The sequence below is a fragment of the Ranitomeya imitator genome, chromosome 6 (assembly GCF_032444005.1).
Source record: "Ranitomeya imitator isolate aRanImi1 chromosome 6, aRanImi1.pri, whole genome shotgun sequence".
NCBI classification, from domain to species: Eukaryota; Metazoa; Chordata; class Amphibia; order Anura; family Dendrobatidae; genus Ranitomeya; species Ranitomeya imitator.
Window position 1 is genome coordinate 426,305,273 of NC_091287.1, and position 18,095 is coordinate 426,323,367.

At 44.6% G+C, this 18,095-nt stretch overlaps 1 protein-coding gene across 2 annotated transcripts in view; it reads right to left on the reverse strand.

Moving 5' to 3' along the window:
* Positions 1-18,095, reverse strand: part of RB1CC1 (RB1 inducible coiled-coil 1) — a 191,236-nt gene that overhangs the window by 18,466 nt on the left and 154,675 nt on the right. Inside the window, exons 20-21 of one of the 2 annotated variants that reach the window (XM_069731337.1) lie at positions 5,526-5,584; positions 385-512 (exon numbers count right to left, since the gene is read on the reverse strand). In XM_069731337.1, coding sequence (XP_069587438.1) covers positions 385-512; positions 5,526-5,584 — 187 coding nt within the window. Of the gene's footprint in view, positions 1-375; positions 513-5,525; positions 5,585-18,095 lie in introns of both variants that reach the window. The other variant, XM_069731336.1, reaches the window with a different exon arrangement.

The following is an 18,095-nucleotide window of genomic DNA, read 5'->3' on the forward strand; positions in this document are numbered from 1 at the left end:
ATCGACGGACGCAAAGTTGAAAGCTCCAAGGAACCCACTTGAAGCTACTCCAGTAAGTAGTAAGAGACAGTGTCCAAGTCCCAGGTGAAAAGGTGAAACAAAATTTATTCTGCCATATAAAGGATAACTTTTAGACCTATCAAAAAGGTACTTGATAAAAACCTTTTTGATAGCTTATAAGACACATGATTTTCTTCTCTTGGGGAAGGTGAGGGGGATATATTATAAAAAAAAAACATGACTAGGATAACGTGACCTAACCTATATATAATCATCTCCAAAGTTGTTACTTATGTACCAAAAAGGCATAATTCCATAAAATAAAATCAAAGTAGCAGGTTTTATGGGGCTGAAATATTTCTGGGTGACACTTACCACACTCACCTGGCTTAAGATCTAATGCCAAAAGAGATTCCGAATGCAAGAAATACAGTGTTGGGCTGACTGTAAATAACACATAATTGTCGTGACGTTCATCCAAAATAATAAGAACCAAATCCCCAACCTGGAAGCTGTTAACATATGAACAAAAACAAGACATATTTCCATTATATTTAATGATATGAACAATGTCATGCATCAGATAACTGTTAAAAGAGAACGTGCCACAAAACATAATTCCTTAACTTCAATAGCACTAGTACATTCAAACTGAACATAGGATACCAGGTGGACGCTCGGCCATGGATGTAAGATAGCAAACCCAGTGAGCAGATGTGACAATATGAGAATCACACATTACCACTCCTTATCATGCACGTGTTAACAGCAAGCAGAAGGCAACCCTGCATTAGTAAAAATTTAGGTGTTTGGAGATCAGGATCAGTCCGGCAAATAAAAAAGCACATGTTTTGCAAGTAGTTACATCTAAAGGAATCTGTTATAAAGTTTACTCTTCCCAATCGTCTGGCACCCTGACTCCCTCACTGGGTCTATTACTGGGCTTCTGGCTGTAGTTTTGATAAATTCACTGGTTTATCTCTTGTAGCTCTGTTAGTGCTCTCAGTGATGAGCAATGAATAACCTGCCCACAACATTGATTGACAGTTTTCTGTCTACACTGTGCATAGCCAGATTTGCTAATTGGTGGTGTCGATTGGGGACAGCCAGAGCTCACAATCATCAAGGACTACATAGTAGCGAGAGGACTAGTAGAGCAAAAGATAAAACTACAGCAAAAAGCATACAATGTGACACACTGCTGGAATTCGGATGTCTGCTCCTACTTTATGCTGCTCTCTTATGGGGCAAAAACCTGGTGAAAGATTCACTTTAATAGGGCTCACAATTTTAAAGGTCCCCATAAACATTAAAGAGCTCTCAGCTGAATATTCATTCAGACAACTGCTATCTCCCCCCGACACGCTCATACACAGGAACATTCAGCTTCATCGAGAGCTCCTGTGAGAGAGAAGCCAGGCAGCGGCTTGTCTCCCAGAGCAGAAAAGGATCAGGGTTGGACATCCAACAGCCCAGAGCTTTCTCTCACCCAACATCCGGGAAACAGTAGGTGTCCAAACACATTTCGCCAGCCAGCATCCGATCCAGTCGGTCGATCCAATGTGTATGGGGGCCTTAAGATGTAACTTGAGCTGAAATGCTGCTGGGATTTCTTCTGATCACCTAATGAGCTAGTATCACTGGAGGAAGTCGGTTCCAAATGGAGAACACCTACCCGTTTCAAAGTCGGCCATCCTAAGTTTTTAGAAGGGTTTGTTTAGCTTCATTTTTTGAGAACACCTTCCGTTTGTCTCAGATTCTCAAACAACAGAATGTACAACCAAGTACACTTTTTTTGCAGCCAGAAAAACACACTATTAATATTCAATTTAGAAGACTCTACCATACTGTATACAATGGATATGGAGAAGGAATCCAGCTCACATGCAAACAATTTCTTATTCGGGCAAGTATGGTACAAAGGATTAAATCTTCAGGTCAGCAATAGCTTTGTCATGATGAAGAGTGATAAGACACATGAAAAGCTTAGATGTTATCGCTAAACAAAGATTTTGTCCTTAATGCTTTGTGCCATACTTACCTAAATAAAGAACATTTTTGCTGTGAGCTGGATACCTCCTCCTTTTCAGCTACACATCCACGCTATGACAGGGCATCTCTCCTTGCTCCAGATTACAAGGATATGGAAACTGTGCTGGAAGTATCTCTATATTGACTGTGCACAATACAATAGCAAAGTGCACTAACTACAGTGTGCAGGTTGCAACAGTAAACCCTAATCTTCAAATCACAATTTAAGGTCACACTTTTTGTAATGTGAAATCAACATTAAATCTGAAGGCAAGGCCACTAAATGTCCCCCATGTGCATACATTTCAGGACTTGTATGATGGTCTCCATTGCAAATGCCATATAGGTCTAATAAAAACGTCAGCTCCTGCATGCAATTTAATGACTATTTATAGAGTAGAAACGTAAGACATAACTGTATATACTTGTTTTTAATGGTATGCTGTCATTCTGTTATATGGCTAATGTACCACCTACCACAAAGTGCACAGGGTCAAGAAACTTCACAAAACTAACACAATTATGTGACAGTCAAAGCCTGATAACATGTGCATGCTATATATTAATGAAGATCACATTTTTTTTCACACTAAGATCTTCAACCCTTCGGAATACAGTATATTTTGGCTTTTCATTTACGCTTCTCCACATATTTACAAACATTTTACTCTTTGTTGCTTTCATAGGGCCTTATTCTTTGCACCACCATAGAACATGTATCTGTTTAGCTTTTACTGCGCTCACTGAGGATTCTTCAGCTTAGCACGATTATGGAAATACCAAACTACCGGCAGTTAATTGTGGTGAACAAAGAAATGTGAATTTTGCAAAACGCGTAACATTTGCATTTTCCCCTTGATGGATCCATGTGAGCCGACGTTGTAATTGGTACAATTTCAGGGTACATAAAACCTTTCCATTGCTTCTTATTGCATTTTGTGGTGGAGTTGTGGTAGAAAATGCAATTCTGCCACTTAAACTTTTTCTCTTTACAGCTTTTACTGCACAGGTTAATTTATTTTATATTTTGATAGGTCTGAGCTTTACAGATCTGGTCATACCAAATATTTTTTTCTAAGTATTTTTAGAAAAGTAAAATTGATGATTAAAATATTTCAGTTTATTTTTCAAAAAAAATGTATTTATTTATTTTTTTTACTTTATTTTATACTCCACTCAAGGGCTTGAACCTCTGATCGCTTTTTCTATATATCGCAACACCACGTTATTTAAGGAAATAAAATCACAGGTCTCCTGTAGCTGGGCGTCAATATAGCAGTAAATCATTCAGCTGACGTGACAAAAACTATGGCTATGTGCACACGTTGCGGATCCGCAGCAGTTTCTCATGAGTTTACAGTACAATGTAAACTTATGGGAAACGAAAAACGCTGTGCCCATGCTGCGGAAAAAATCCGTGCGGAAACGCAGCGGATTATTTTCCGCAGCATGTCACTTCTTTGTGCGGAATCCACAGCAGTTTTCCATCTGCTCCAATAGAAAACTGCAGATGGAAAACCGCAGCAGAATTCGCATTAAAAACCGTGATAAATCTGCAGTAAAAACCGCAGCGGTTTTGCACTGCGGATTTATCAAATCCGTTGCGGAGAAATCCGCAGCGGATTTTTCTACGTGTGCACATAGCCTAAATCTCCGAACACTTACAAGTACTCGGAGATCACCTGAGCGTGCTCAGGAAAACTCGAGCAACGAGTACACTTGCTAATCACTACTCGGCAGTAATATCTGCCAGTCCTACAGTGAGCAGAGCAGAGGCTTACTGGCATGGCCAGTACGCCATTTGAGTAGGATACTCTAGATGCCAATAGTGATGAGCAAACTGTTTGGATAAGGTGTTTTTCAGAGCATGCTCAGGTGCTAACCGAGTGTCTTCAGGGTGCTCGAAACCGGGCTGTGGAGTCGGTAAGCCAAACCTCCGACTTCAACTCCTTAATTTCCATGACACCGACTCCACCAAAATGGGCTCCGACTCCACAGCCCTGGCTCGAAGGAGTCCTTGCACCTGCATGGCTCGCAGTAGTTTGACAGCCACAACAAATGCAGGGATTGACTGTTTGTTAGGCTTCTTTTACACTTGCCGTGATTTTGCGGACCCAATAGATTTCTAAGGGGGCAAAATAATTCCATGGCGCGCCGTATTTACGGCCGTGAAAAAAGATCGAGCTTGCTCAATCTTTATCAAGGCTTACGGACACGTCCCCTATTGTAAATCAATGGGGCCGCAAAAACAACGGAAGGTTGTTTTTATGGTGCGCCGTGACTTCCGGTCTTGCGGACGGCCTTTTTTCCCCCCAATACTTTTGCTATAGTATTGGGAACCTGGAAAACGGCGATCTGCAAGTTTTTTGTAGTCCGTTATTGCGGCATACCTTGAAAATTGTGGCAATACGGCCCGCAAATAAGACCCGCAAAAAACACGGTATGTGTAAAAGTAGCCTTAGGTAATCTCGGCATGTGTTGAGGCTGTCAAACAGCTGCGAGACATGCAGGCACAGGGCCTCGAATATATTATTCGAGCACTCCGATGTCACTCAGTTAGCACCCGTGCATGCTCTGAAAACACCTTATCTGAGCACATTCACTAAGTTTTAGTACTCTCATTCCTTCATTCATCAGATATGCAGTCTGCAGCCTGATCCTGGTTTCAGACGTTTCTGTTGTATGATAATGTGATGTCTGAGTATATCCAAGGTCGTGCTGTCCTCATTAGCTCTTACATCAGCACAGCTTCTATCCTGCACTTATTTTCACTTCATGTGCTTTGTTCCTTTTCTATAGCCTGCTTTCTCTGCCACCCCTGAGTCTGTGCATGCTTTTCCCCCTCTCAAGGATATTGAAACCTGTGCATAATTGTTACTCTGTCGCTATCTCTGACAAAGAGAAAGGAGAATAGGAAGGAGTCATCAGAACTAAGCAGCAACTCTGTCAAATTTGTAACATTCTGCAGATCACTCAGCTAGATAAAAGACTTACTGATGCTCTGCAGCAGTACAATGGTGGAAGATTTTATAAATTATTAACAACATAGCACTCTGTGTTGGCTGCTGACATCAACTATGTATTCCTGTTAACACAATTTTACAACTTTATTTAGAATCAATAACATTTAGTCCACTTTTTTGTTACTAATCCGGAGTTACAGCATGCATAACTGCTCAGGACTAATATTTAGAACTAGGGTGGCACCATGCTGTAATCTCCTACCATTTAAAATGTTTATCGTGTGTCATTTACAAGTCTGTAATAACTGGAAATGCAGTAGAATAAGCGCAGGGAGCTTACGCTGTGTTTACCGAGCATGACAATAATTATATATTCAAAATCGTAGCATGAATTGCATTATTTATAATATAATGGAAAAATAAAAAGGGAAAAAAATATATAGTACACACACATATATATTTATATGTATGTATATAAAGTAAGTATATGTAAAAAAGTGAAAAACACTTCTTTAAAAAATAAAAACTTACTCTCGGATTGCGATTTTCTCAGAATGCCTTGAAGAAACTGATGACATGCTCTGCGACATCTTAAATAAGAAAAAGTAAAATATTAGTTTAAAATATTATTATTATACAGGTGCTTTACTTTCAATGTAAAGTGACTGACACTTGTGTTCCATATTTTCCCCATAGGTCACCATAAGTGCAAAGATTCCGAATTATTTACAGTACGTCTACATTTGATCTTCATAACATGTAGGGCAAGTTCACTAGACAATGGCAAATACACTGATAATATATAATGTTTCATATTTGTAGAATCAAGAAATAGGGATTTTTGTGTTACTCACCGTAAAATCCTTTTCTCCGAGACGCTCATTGGGGGACACAGGACTGTGGGTGTATGCTACTGCCGCCAGGAGGCTGACACGAAGTAAACTTGAAAAAAAAAAGTTAACTCCTCCTACATCGTATACACCCTGACACTGGCTACCAGAGACTCCAGTTTGGTGCAAAAAGCAGTAGGAGAACAAAAACACAAAAAATAATATAACAGCATAAATACAGAAACTTTATGTCTAGAAAAGATCCTACTGAGTAATGTAATCAGATATAACCAAAGCAGCCATAAGGCTACCAGGGAGGGAGCTGTGTCCCCCAATGAGCGTCTCGGAGAAAAGGATTTTACGGTGAGTAACACAAAAATCCCTATTTCTCCTTCGCCTCATTGGGGGACACAGGACTGTGGGATGTCCTAAAGCAGTCCCTGGGAGGGAAAAAACAACTCACCAGTAAAAGACATCCAGATAATGTTTGTCTACAAATGCGCCACTGCCGCTTGAAGAATTCTTCTACCCAGACTTGCATCTGCAGAGGTCTGTGAGTGAATATTATAATGTTTAACAAATGTGTGCAGACTAGACCAGGTCGCAGCCTTGCAAACCTGCTCTGCTGAGGCCTGGTGCCGAACGGCCCAGGAAGCCCCCACCGCTCTAGTCGAATGAGCCTTGATTCCGGCCGGAACTGTCATGCCCATGGAGCGATAAGCCTCCTGAATGGTCGCCCTTATCCACCTGGCCAGGGTAGATTTTGAAGCCGCGCATCCCTTCCTGCGACCCTGCGGAAGGACAAACAGAGCATCTGTCTGGCGAAAAGGAGCCGTACGGGAAACGTACCTCCTCAGAGCCCTCACCAGATCCAACGTATGGAGAGCTTTTTCTACACGGTGTGCAGGTGCCGGACAAAAAGAGGGCAGAACAATATCTTCATTGATATGAAAAGATGAAACAACTTTCGGCAAAAAGGACGGAGATGGTCTGAGCACCACCTTGTCCCGATGAAAACGCAAAAAAGGGGGACGACAAGAAAGGGCTGCCAGCTCCGATACCCGTCTTATGGACGTTATGGCCACTAAAAATACGACTTTCCAAGAAAGAAACATCAAAGAAACCTCTTGAAGAGGCTCAAAAGGAGCGTCCGGTAAAGCCCTTAAGACCAGATTAAGGTCCCAAGCTTCCAAAGGAGTCTTATAAGGAGGGACCTTATGAGCGACTCCCTGAAAAAAAGTCCTGACCTGACGATTAGGAGCAATCTTGCGCTGAAAAAGAACTGATAAAGCCGAAACCTGCCTTTTAAGGGTACTAGGAGCAAGCCCAGAAACCAGGCCTGCTTGAAGGAAGGCTAGAATGTTTGGAACGGAAAAACGCAGAGGAGGCAGCCCGCGCTCTCTACACCAGGAAAGAAACACCTTCCAAGTGTGATAATAAATCCTGGCCGAGACGGACTTACGTGCACTGATCATGGTATCAGCCACTTCTTGAGAAAACCCAGCCTGAGTTAAAACCCAAGATTCAACGGCCAGGCCGTCAAACGTAGGACCTCTGAGTTCTGGTGGTAGATCGGCCCTTGAGATAGAAGATCCGGCCGATCGGGGAGCCGCCAAGGAACCCCGGCGAGAAGTTGTACCAGGTCTGCATACCAGGCCCGTCGTGGCCAATCCGGAGCTATCAGGATGGCCGGCACTCTCTCTGATTTGATCTTCTTGATTACTCTCGGGAGCAGTGCCAGAGGAGGGAACAGATAAGCAAGACGAAATTGGTTCCAAGACAGTACCAGCGCGTCCACAGCGATAGCCTGGGGATCTCGGTACCGAGAGACAAAACTGGGCACCTTGGCATTCATCTTGGATGCCATTAGATCCATTTGAGTTCCCCAAAGATGGCATATCTGCAAAAAAACCTCGGGATGGAGAGACCATTCCCTGGAGGCAAGGCCCTGACGGCTTAAGAAATCTGCCGCCCAGTTTTCTTCGCCCGGAATGTGGACCGCCGAGATCACAGAGTGATTTCTCTCCGCCCAGAGTAGAATCTGTTTTACCTCCTGCATGGCTGCTTTGCTGCGGGTGCCCCCCTGGTGATTTATGTAGGCTACCGCCGTTGCGTTGTCCGATTGAATTCGGACAGGGCGACCCGCCAGAAGGTGGTGGAAACGCAACAAGGCTAGCCGGACTGCTCGAATCTCTAAGATATTGATGGGGAGATCTGATTCCTGAGGAGACCAGCGTCCCTGAGCTGTATGATGGAAGAACACTGCTCCCCAACCCAGGAGACTGGCATCTGTTGTGACCACTAGCCAATTGGTTGGGGGAAAAGGCTTTCCCCTGAGTAGAGATGAGCTGTTTAGCCACCAAGCGAGAGCCTGCTTGGTCTGGAAAGACAACTGAAATTTGCGGTTGAGAGAGAGAGGATTTCTGTTCCATACTGATAGGATTGCACGCTGGAGGGGTCGAAGATGAAACTGTGCAAACGGAACCGCCTCTATGGTTGCAACCATCTTTCCTAACACCCTCATCCCGGACCGAATCGTATGAGGGTATGGTTGTAGAAGATTCCTCACTTCCCGCCGAAGGGCTAAGACCTTGTCCTGGGGAAGGATAGTTAGGGCTTGAGAGGTGTCGAAGATCATGCCTAAAAAAGAGATTTTTCGAGACGGCTGTAGGGATGACTTCCTTAAATTTACCACCCAACCTAGACGGGAAAGGGTGTCCAGAGTGATGCCGACATTTTCCCTGCAAGATAGAAATGTCGGTCCCTTGATCAACAGATCGTCTAGGTATGGCAAGACGACTATACCTCGGGAGTGCAGAATGGACACCACAGTTGACATGACTTTTGTGAACACCCTGGGAGCGGAGGCCAGTCCGAAAGGTAATGCCGTGAACTGGAAGTGTAGATTGTTTACGGCAAACCGGAGAAATCTTTGATGGAGTGGAAAGATGGGAATATGAAGATAAGCATCCTGAATGTCTACTGAGGCCAAAAATTCTCCCTTTTCCAGAGAAGCGATGACAGACCGCAGAGACTCCATCCGAAAGTGACGAACGCGGACAAACCTGTTTAAGAGCTTGAGATCTAGGATAGGCCTCACTGCTCCATCCTTTTTGGGGACCACAAAAAGATTGGAATAAAAGCCCTGAAACCTTTCTTCCTTTGGAACAGGAGAAATGACACCGCTGATACGGAGAGACTCTATGGAATTGAACAGGCTCTGACGAAGAGATTTGCACCTGGGAAGACGGGATGGGAAGAACCGGGGAGGAGGCAGCTGAACCAGCTCTATCTTGTAACCTGAAGATACGAGCTCTGCCACCCACTGGTCGTGGATTACCTGACACCAGACCTGGCGAAATAAAAGTAGACGTCCGCCTACTTTTTTGGAGACGTCCAGAAGAGGCCTCCAGTCACTTGGCCGAAAATCTTTGCGTCCTAGAACCTCTGGATCTAGAAGACTGGGGACGCATTCTTCCCCCCTGGCTGGCTGTATAAGGGGTCCGACCGTCTCGGTCCTGCTTGGGCCGACCCTGCGCAGGAGAACCTGCTGCTGGGGCCCATCTGACATAGCGAAAGGTTCTAAAACGGGCCTGGAATTGGCGCCGAAAAGGCTGTCTAGCCCTCTGCTGAGGAAGAAACTTACTTTTCCCTCCTGTGGAGTCAGAAATGAGCTGATCTAGCTTTTCTCCGAACAAACGACCACCCTGATACGGCAGGGATGTAAGAGATTTTTTAGAGGTAGAATCAGCCCGCCAGGACCTTAACCAAAGGGCCCTCCTGATGGCAATAGCATTAGATGCAGCCGAAGAAGCACAATCTGTCCAGAGATGCGTTAATCAGATAGCTACCGGCCATAGCTACCTGAGACGACATTTCAGCCAATTCTGCTGACACATTACCTTCTTGGAGAGCCTTAGATAACGAGTCTGACCAAGAAATCATCGCCCTGGCAACCCAAGTTGCTGCAAAGGAAGGAAAAAGTGCTGAGCTTGAGGCCTCAAAGACGGAACGAGCCAAGCTCTCTATAAGACGATCCGTAGGATCCTTAATTGATGATCCATTAGGGAGAGATAGCAACGTGTTAGAGGCTAAACGGGACACTGGAGGATCTACAGAAGGATTTTCTGCCCAATCGCTACAAAGTTCCGAAGCAAAGGGATACCTAGCCTTCAGAGCTCTTTGCCCTGAAAAGCGTTTGTCCAGGTGCTCCCGATTGCGTCGAATCAGGTCCTCGAACTCAGGATGAGAGGAAAAAACCCTATGGGCCCGTTGAGTCCGCTTAAACGAGACCTTATGATCAGAGGCAGAGACGAGCTCGTCCTCTATCCCCAAAGACTGATTTACAGCTTCAATTAGGCTGTCTACTGACTCCTGAAATCCAGGTTTATCAAAATTAAGAGAACCTTCCGACTCGTAGTCAGTCTCAACTTCACCGCTTTCTGCAGGGGAAGGAGAGCGAGATACGGAACTCCAAGATGCGGAAGCACCTGAGTGCCTGGGAGACGCTTTGCGAATCCGCTTTCCATGCGTCTGTCGAGTGAGAGCGCGGCCCCTGCAGGCCGAAGACTCCTGAGACCCGGAGGCCCTCTCTGAGACAGGTGGATTATCGGTCCCGACTGCCGGGGTCTGCAGAGATTTGATCGCTTCAGTAAGGGACGCCATGGATTGTGACAAGGACGTGACCCATTCCCGTGGGGCTACCACAGCGTCTGCCTGAGGAACCGGAGCCGGAGAGACTACTGGAGGACTGGCAGGGGGGGGCTCCTGGACACGTTCAGCGTCACAGGCCTCACATAGGCGACTACTTTGGGCGTGCGGAAAAAGGGTACTACAAGATACACAACTGGTAAAAAGAACCGTGTGAGTCTTAACCTTTCTAGACATAACGATTCGTAATGCTATACCCAGGGCCAGAGACTGGGACAAAAAAGAATGCTTCAGCCAGATGCAGGAAGAAGCACTTACCCCAGTCCTGTGTCCCCACGAGTACCGAGAAGGATCCTAAAGGCACGATGCGAAGCCCAACAAACGCTGTCTTATATGTATAGCAGGCCTTAGGGGGAGGGACCGCCAAAGAAGCTGCGGCCTGGAGCAGGCCCAAAGCCGGGGCTTCAATTTTCAAATTTCCCCCTGTAGGGCCCGGAGAGCCGGAACCGGAAGTGACGCGCCGGAGGAGGCGGAGCCTCACAGCGCGGTCTGAAGGCCGGAAGTCCCGGCTCCAGGAAGTTGCCCCATGACGAGAAGCTGCCAGGCAGGTCCGAAGCCTATGGGGGGATAGCGGCGCCGTACCCGCAGCGCCGCTCCTAACACCGCGCACCGCCGGACCACGCTGCAGCGCCGACAACGCTACAGCGCCGCAGCCCTGATACAGCAGCACGGGACCACCCGGATCATGCCGCAGCGCCGCGCCGGCCGCTGAAAAGAGGCACCGCACTCCCGGAGGAAGTAACAGGTAAAGCCAGGAGCCCCCCTCCTATAGATATTGGCAGGGGAGAACAATATCCCTAGATATGAAAGTGGACATATCCTTTAAAGTGATATTCCAGCACAAACCAGTGGACACAGAATCCACTGGATAGGCGCCGACTGTTAGATTGGTGTCGACGTCCCCGCCACTAGATCCCTCAACGAGGGGTAGAAAAAAATGACGGTGCAGGAACCCTATCTCCATTATCCCCAGGATAAGGAGAGTTACCGTCACCACCCCAGCTAACACCCACAGGGGTGTAGAAATCAGGGGGAACACACGGACAACACACAAGCACCTGTACAGCCTGGAGTCTAGGTACCTCAGGGTGGTCAGGGCTAAGTCCGGTGAATAATCCCACGTAGCGGGGAAGGATACGTGGAGAAATATCGCACGTACTTGCCCGTTGAAGGTTTGGGGAGATCGGACCCTCAAAAAGGTCCGTCGCCCCTTCAATCCAATTTGGGAAGAAAAAAAAAAAAAATATCGAGTCCACGATCCAGGACCCAGAGATGTGCCTCCTTGAGACACTAAGCATAAACTGGGTAGCCAGTGTCAGGGTGTATACGATGTAGGAGGAGCTAACTTTTTTTTTTCAAGTTTACTTAGTGTCAGCCTCCTGGCGGCAGAAGCATACACCCACAGTCCTGTGTCCCCCAATGAGGAGAAGGAGAAACTCTATATATTTTGTGAAATGAAAGGGACCGTATATAGCAACAGAATATCATTACATCACTATCTATATTTAAACGACACTTGGCTTAAAGGGGTTCGCCGGGAATAGAATAAAAAGAGTAAAAGGTCATTATAAATACATATCTAAAAATATTTAATTTGAAAATTACAATTGTTTTGTCTAGGGAGGGAATCATTAAAGAAATAAAATAGCCACCGTCCTGTTACACTGACCAAGACCTGTCCCAGAATGTTCGGACAGGTGCCTGTGAGCATGTGCGGTAGGAGGCTCCACCCACCTTCATATGTAGGAAGATGTGCTCCGCTAAAACTACCGGAGATACCAGAAGTGCATATAGGGTATAAATTATCACCAGGTCACAGCGCCGGAGCTTTCTACTGCACATGCCCACAGCCATGTGTCCTAACATTACAACACAGGTCTATTTCACTACTACGGGAGAGTGGCCATTTTGATCCTACAGTGATTACCTCCCAACTATGAAATGCTAATTAAAAGTATTTAGCATTTTATTTATAATTCTTTTAGTCATTTATTTTTTCCTGTAAGGCTCATTGTCCCTGGTATTCTCTTGTACATTAGCAGAAATAGATTGACCAAGACCCGATTTGTTTGTATGGAAGCGTTATCTGAGCATTATCGGATCTGCGCAAGGGTCAATATGACTGGTGGATCAAGTATCATCTACTGTACACAGAGGTGCTATCTATCCGTGTAATCCTGTCATCAGTACAGAACAGAGTACGAGTCTGATCAGGCCTAGTGGTTCGTGTGAAAATTGATACATTTTTAGATTTTTTTTTTTTTTTTTTTTAATATAGTGATACGGAATATTGAAAATATAAAAGTATTCACCAGAAACATTGAACTCTCTTAATAAGTAGATAACTGATGAGATCTTTGACATTTTAAAGGACCTCCCACTTGTAAGTCCTCGGTACCCGATGGTTTGACATATTTGTAGTACAAAACATTTGCAGAGGATTTAACTCCTTAATGAGCGCTGATACGCCTCTTAACAGCGGCAGTTAAGGGTACTTACACCACAGTGCCGCTTTTTAACAGCGCTGAGGAATAAGGGTATAGCACCCTCCCAAAGTCGGAATTTCTCTGGGATTTTGGCTACCGGGGGTAGCCGAGACCCAGAGAACATGATTCGGGCCGGTTTTTACCGATCCCAGTGTTGTGACAGTCGTTATTAACGGTATAACGGCGATCGCAAAAAAAAAATCCAATTTCCCATTTAATTTCTTTCTCTTCTGATGTGATCGCACATCAGAGGAGAGAGAAATGGGGTCCCCTGATACCTCCCATGTCCTTGCATCCCCTCCATGAAGTACCCCGGGCCGCCGGCATCTTCTTATGGGAAGAAAATGGCGGGCGCATGTGCAGTGCACCTGCTGAGATCTGCCGGCCGGCACCTGGCAACAATAGGAAGATTTTCTTATTGGTTAGTTTTGATCACTGTGATAGACCCTATCACAGTGATCAAAATAAAAAAAATGTTAATAAAACCCCCCTTTATCACCCCTTAGATAGGGAAAAACAATGACATAAAAATATATTTATTTCCATTTTTCTATTAGGGTTAGCATTGGGCTAAAGTGAGTTGGGCTTAGGTTAGGATTGGGTTAAAGCTAGAGTTAGGGTTGGGTTATAGCTAGGGTTAGGGTTGGGCTAAAGCTAGGGTTAGGGTTGGGCTAAAGCTAGGGTAAGGGTTGGGTTAAAGCTAAGGTAAGGGTTGGGCTAAAGCTAAGGTAAGGGTTGGGCTAAAGCTAAGGTAAGGGTAGGGATGGGGCTAGGGTAAGGAATGGGGCTAAAGTTAGGGATGGGGCTAAAGTTAGGGATGGGGCTAAAGTTAGGGATGGGGCTAAAGTTAGGGATGGGGCTAAAGTTAGGAATGGGGCTAAAGTTAGGAATGGGGCTAAAGTTAGGAATGGGGCTAAAGTTAGGAATGGGGCTAAAGTTAGGAATGGGGCTAAAGTTAGGAATGGGGCTAAAGTTAGGGATGGGGCTAAAGTTAGGGATGGGGCTAAAGTTAGGGATGGGGCTAAAGTTAGGGATGGGGCTAAAGTTAGGGATGGGGCTAAAGTTAGGGATGGGGCTAAAGTTAGGGATGGGGCTAAAGTTAGGGTTGGGGCCAAAGTTAGGGTTGGGCCAAAGTTAGGGTTGGGCCAAAGTTAGGGCTGGGCCAAAGTTAGGGCTGGGCCAAAGTTAGGGATGGGCCAAAGTTAGGGTTGGGCTAAAGCTAGGGTTAGGCTAAAGCTAGGATTAGGGTTGGGCTAAAGCTAGGATTAGGGTTGGGCTAAAGCTAGGATTATGGTTGGGCTAAAGCTAGGATTAGGGTTGGGCTAAAGCTAGGATTAGGGTTGGGCTAAAGCTAGGATTAGGGTTGAGCTAAAGCTAGGATTAGGGTTGGGCTAAAGCTAAGGGATGGGTTAGGGTTGTGGTTATGGTTGGGATTGTGGCTATGGTTGGGATTACTGTTAGGGTTGAGATTAGGGTTAAGGTTGGGATTAGGGTTAGAGTTGGGGGAATTCCACTGTTTAGGTACATCAGGGGGCCTCCAAACGCGACATGGCGCCACCATTGATTCCAGCCAATTTTACATTCAGAGAGTCAAATGGCGCTCCCTCCCTTCGGAGCTCTGCTGTGTGCCCAAACAGTGGTTTACCCCCACATATTGGGCATCAGCGTACTCAGGACAAATTGGACAACAACTTTGGGGGTCTAATTTCTCCTGATACCCTTGTGATAATAAAAAAAATCGGTTCCAAAGTAATTTTTTTGTGAAAAACTTAACCCCTTAGTGACAAAGCCAATTCGGTACTTAATGACCGAGCCAATTTTTGCAATTCTGACCACTGTCACTTTATGAGGTTATAACTCTGGAACGCTTCAACGGATCCCGCTGATTCTGAGACTGTTTTTTCGTGACATATTGTACTTCATGTTAGTGGTAACATTTCTTCGATATTACTTGTGATTATTTATGAGAAAAACGGAAATATGGCGAAAATTTTTAAAATTTTGCAATTTTCAAACTTTGTATTTTTATGCCCTTAAATCAGAGAGATATGTCACGAAAAATAGTTAATAAATAACATTTCCCACATGTCTACTTTACATCAGCACAATTTTGGAAACAAAATTTTTTTTTGTTAGGGAGTTATAAGGGTTAAAAGTTGGCTCTACATTATAAACTTCTGTGAAGCACATGGGGGTTCAAAGTGCTCACCACACATCTAGATAAGTTCCTTAAGGGGTCTAGTTTCCAAAATGGTGTCACTTGTGCGATCACATCGGAGGACAGAGAAATTAAAAAGAGATCGCGTTTTTTTTTTTGCGATCGCCGGTAAACGGTTAATTATTGGCGATCGCAAATGCGGGGTCGGTACAAAACCCCCCGAATCATGTTCTCTGGGGTCTCGGCTACCCCCGGCAGCCGAGACCCCGGAGAAAATCCGACTCTGGGGGGCGCTATTTACTTTTTCCACAGCGCCGTTAATTAACAGCGCTGTGGTTTAAGTACCCTTAGCGGCCGCCGTTAAAAGGCGTATCGGCGGTCGCTAAGGGGTTAAAATGTTCATTTTTTCCTTCCACATTGCTTTAGTTCTCGTGAAGCACCTCAACGGTTAATAAACTTCTTGAATGTGGTTTTGCACACCTGGAGGGGTACAGTTTTAAGAATGGTGTCACTTTTGGGCATTTTCTGTTATATTGACCCACCAAACTCATTTCAAATGTGAAGTGGTCCCTAAAAAAAAATGGGTTTGTAAATTTTGTTGGAAAAATAAAAATAAGTACATACATTCCGATGCCTGTCACGTCCCCCGCCGTCAGCTTCCCTGCACTGACTGTCAACGCCGGCCGCAAAGCAGAGCACAGCGGTGATGTCACCGCTGTGCTTTGCTTTATGGCCGGCGCTGACACAGTCAGTGCGGGAAGCTGACGGCGGGGGACTTGACAGACATCGGAATGTGAATATGTAGTGTTTTTTTTTTTTAACTTTTACAATGGTAACCAGGATAAATATCGGGTTACTAAGCGCGGCCTTGCGCTTAGTAACCCGATGTTTACCCTGGTTACCCGGGGACTTCGGCATCGTTGAAGACAGTTTCAACGATGCCGAAGTCTTTCCCCTGATCGTTGGTCGCTGGAGAGAGCTGTCTGTGTGACAGCTCCCCAGCGACCACACAATGACTTACCAACGATCACGGCCAGGTCGTATCGCTGGTCGTGATCATTGGTAAGTCGTTTAGTGTAACGGTACCTTTAGTCTTTGGCTTTCGCAACTAATTCCTAAAGATCATGTTGGCTTTGTTTAGTTCCGTCACGGTGGGGACAACACCAGGAGGGTAGTGGATTGATGTAGTAAACAGAAATAAAAAGCAAGCCCTGCTCTTACGTTTAGATGCACAGAAGGCTTTTTATCACCTTAATTTGTCCTTTATGTTTCAGTCAAGGCCGCTTTCTTATGGCTCTGAGAGTTCCTTATAGGGCCCCTTCGGCCACCTTAAATTTCCCATATCCGTTGTCACCCCTACTATTCGCCATGTGTATTAAACCACCGGCTGAGACTATACATCAAAATCCTAATATTTCAGGTGTTGAAGTAAAGGGGATACATTTTACAATTTCTCTATTTGCAGACAATGTTCTGTTAACCCTTAATAGGCTCCACACTACATTGCCCAACCTTAAAGTCCTACAGGAGTTTGGGCACTGTCGGGATATAGGATTAATGCCTCAAAAACTGAAACTCTACAGTCAAACGTTTCCCTGGAGGTATTGGAGTATCTTAAATTGGAAACTTGATTCAATTACTTATTTGGGGGTTAATTTAACATCCTCTTGTGACACCTTGTATTCCAGTAATTTTCCCTCCTTGTTCAGGGATTTCAAAAGTACATTAGATAAATGGAAGACACATTCTCTCTCTTTACTGGGGTGTAGAGCGGAGATGAAAATGTTTCCATAACTTAAATATACTACTTTGAAACTCTACCTGTAAGGGTTCCCATAAGGGAACTTAAATCACCTTAAGCTACCATAATGAAATTTATATGGAATAATAAACGCCATAGAATCTCTAAGAGAATTCTAACTGCTCATAAGCTACAGGGATGCTTGTCAGTTCCAAATATCACCAAGTATTATCGGGTTACCCACCTTTCTCTTTGGGCCTACAATAAATGTACAGAGATAGAGTAGCTGAGGCTAGCTGCTATTCATCCGAACTTTCCATTGTGGTCTAGGCGTCCAGATAAGATAACCTTTATTGGGGCCCATTCAGTTGTTTAGAGATAACTGGTGTTCATGGTTCACTGGTTTGGTTTGGCGTCCCTAAATTCACTAATGATATAATTTATATATCAGCCACTAATTCCGAATAGCTTAGACTCTTCTATGGTTCATTCATGGATTTCTGCTGGTCTATTTACGGTACATTAGCTGATATGGTTGATGGAAATTCTTTGGAAATCCATAACTTTAACTATATTAAAGAAAAGTTTTCTATATGTAACTGTGAATTTTACCATTACCTGCAAATTAAACACCTAGACTTAATATTATTTGGTTCTACAAGTTTTTCCCAACCGATGCTTTCAAGTAACATTCAGCATAAGAATGACCTGTCTGTGTGCATGAGGAACAACACTTTCTGGATGTTATATGACTTTTATTCAGCAGTTTCACCAGTTTTCTTCTCTGCTGGTGGGAGGTGATTTGCTGCTATGTGGTCTCCCATACAGAGAGGAGCACAGCACATAGAGAAGTATACCTGGTCTTCATTCCTTGGCAAAAAAAAAAAGCAGCAGAATGGATGAACTCATATAGCAGTACAGTCTGCTGTAGATGTGAATTCAGCTCTGTGGTGAGATAAAAGACTTGCTAGAAAGCTCAGCATAATCTTTCTGTGTCTCCCTCTTATCCTCACTCCTTCATCCTTACCCTTCCACAGAGTACAGTATGCTGTTTAACCAGACACCACACTGATCTAGAAGTCTGTCCTGGTCAAGATGGATTTAAGTTTTTTCATAGTGAATTTTGAGTTTAAGTGGTAAGAGGAGGGGAGGAAATGGCTCATAAGTTTTAAAAGC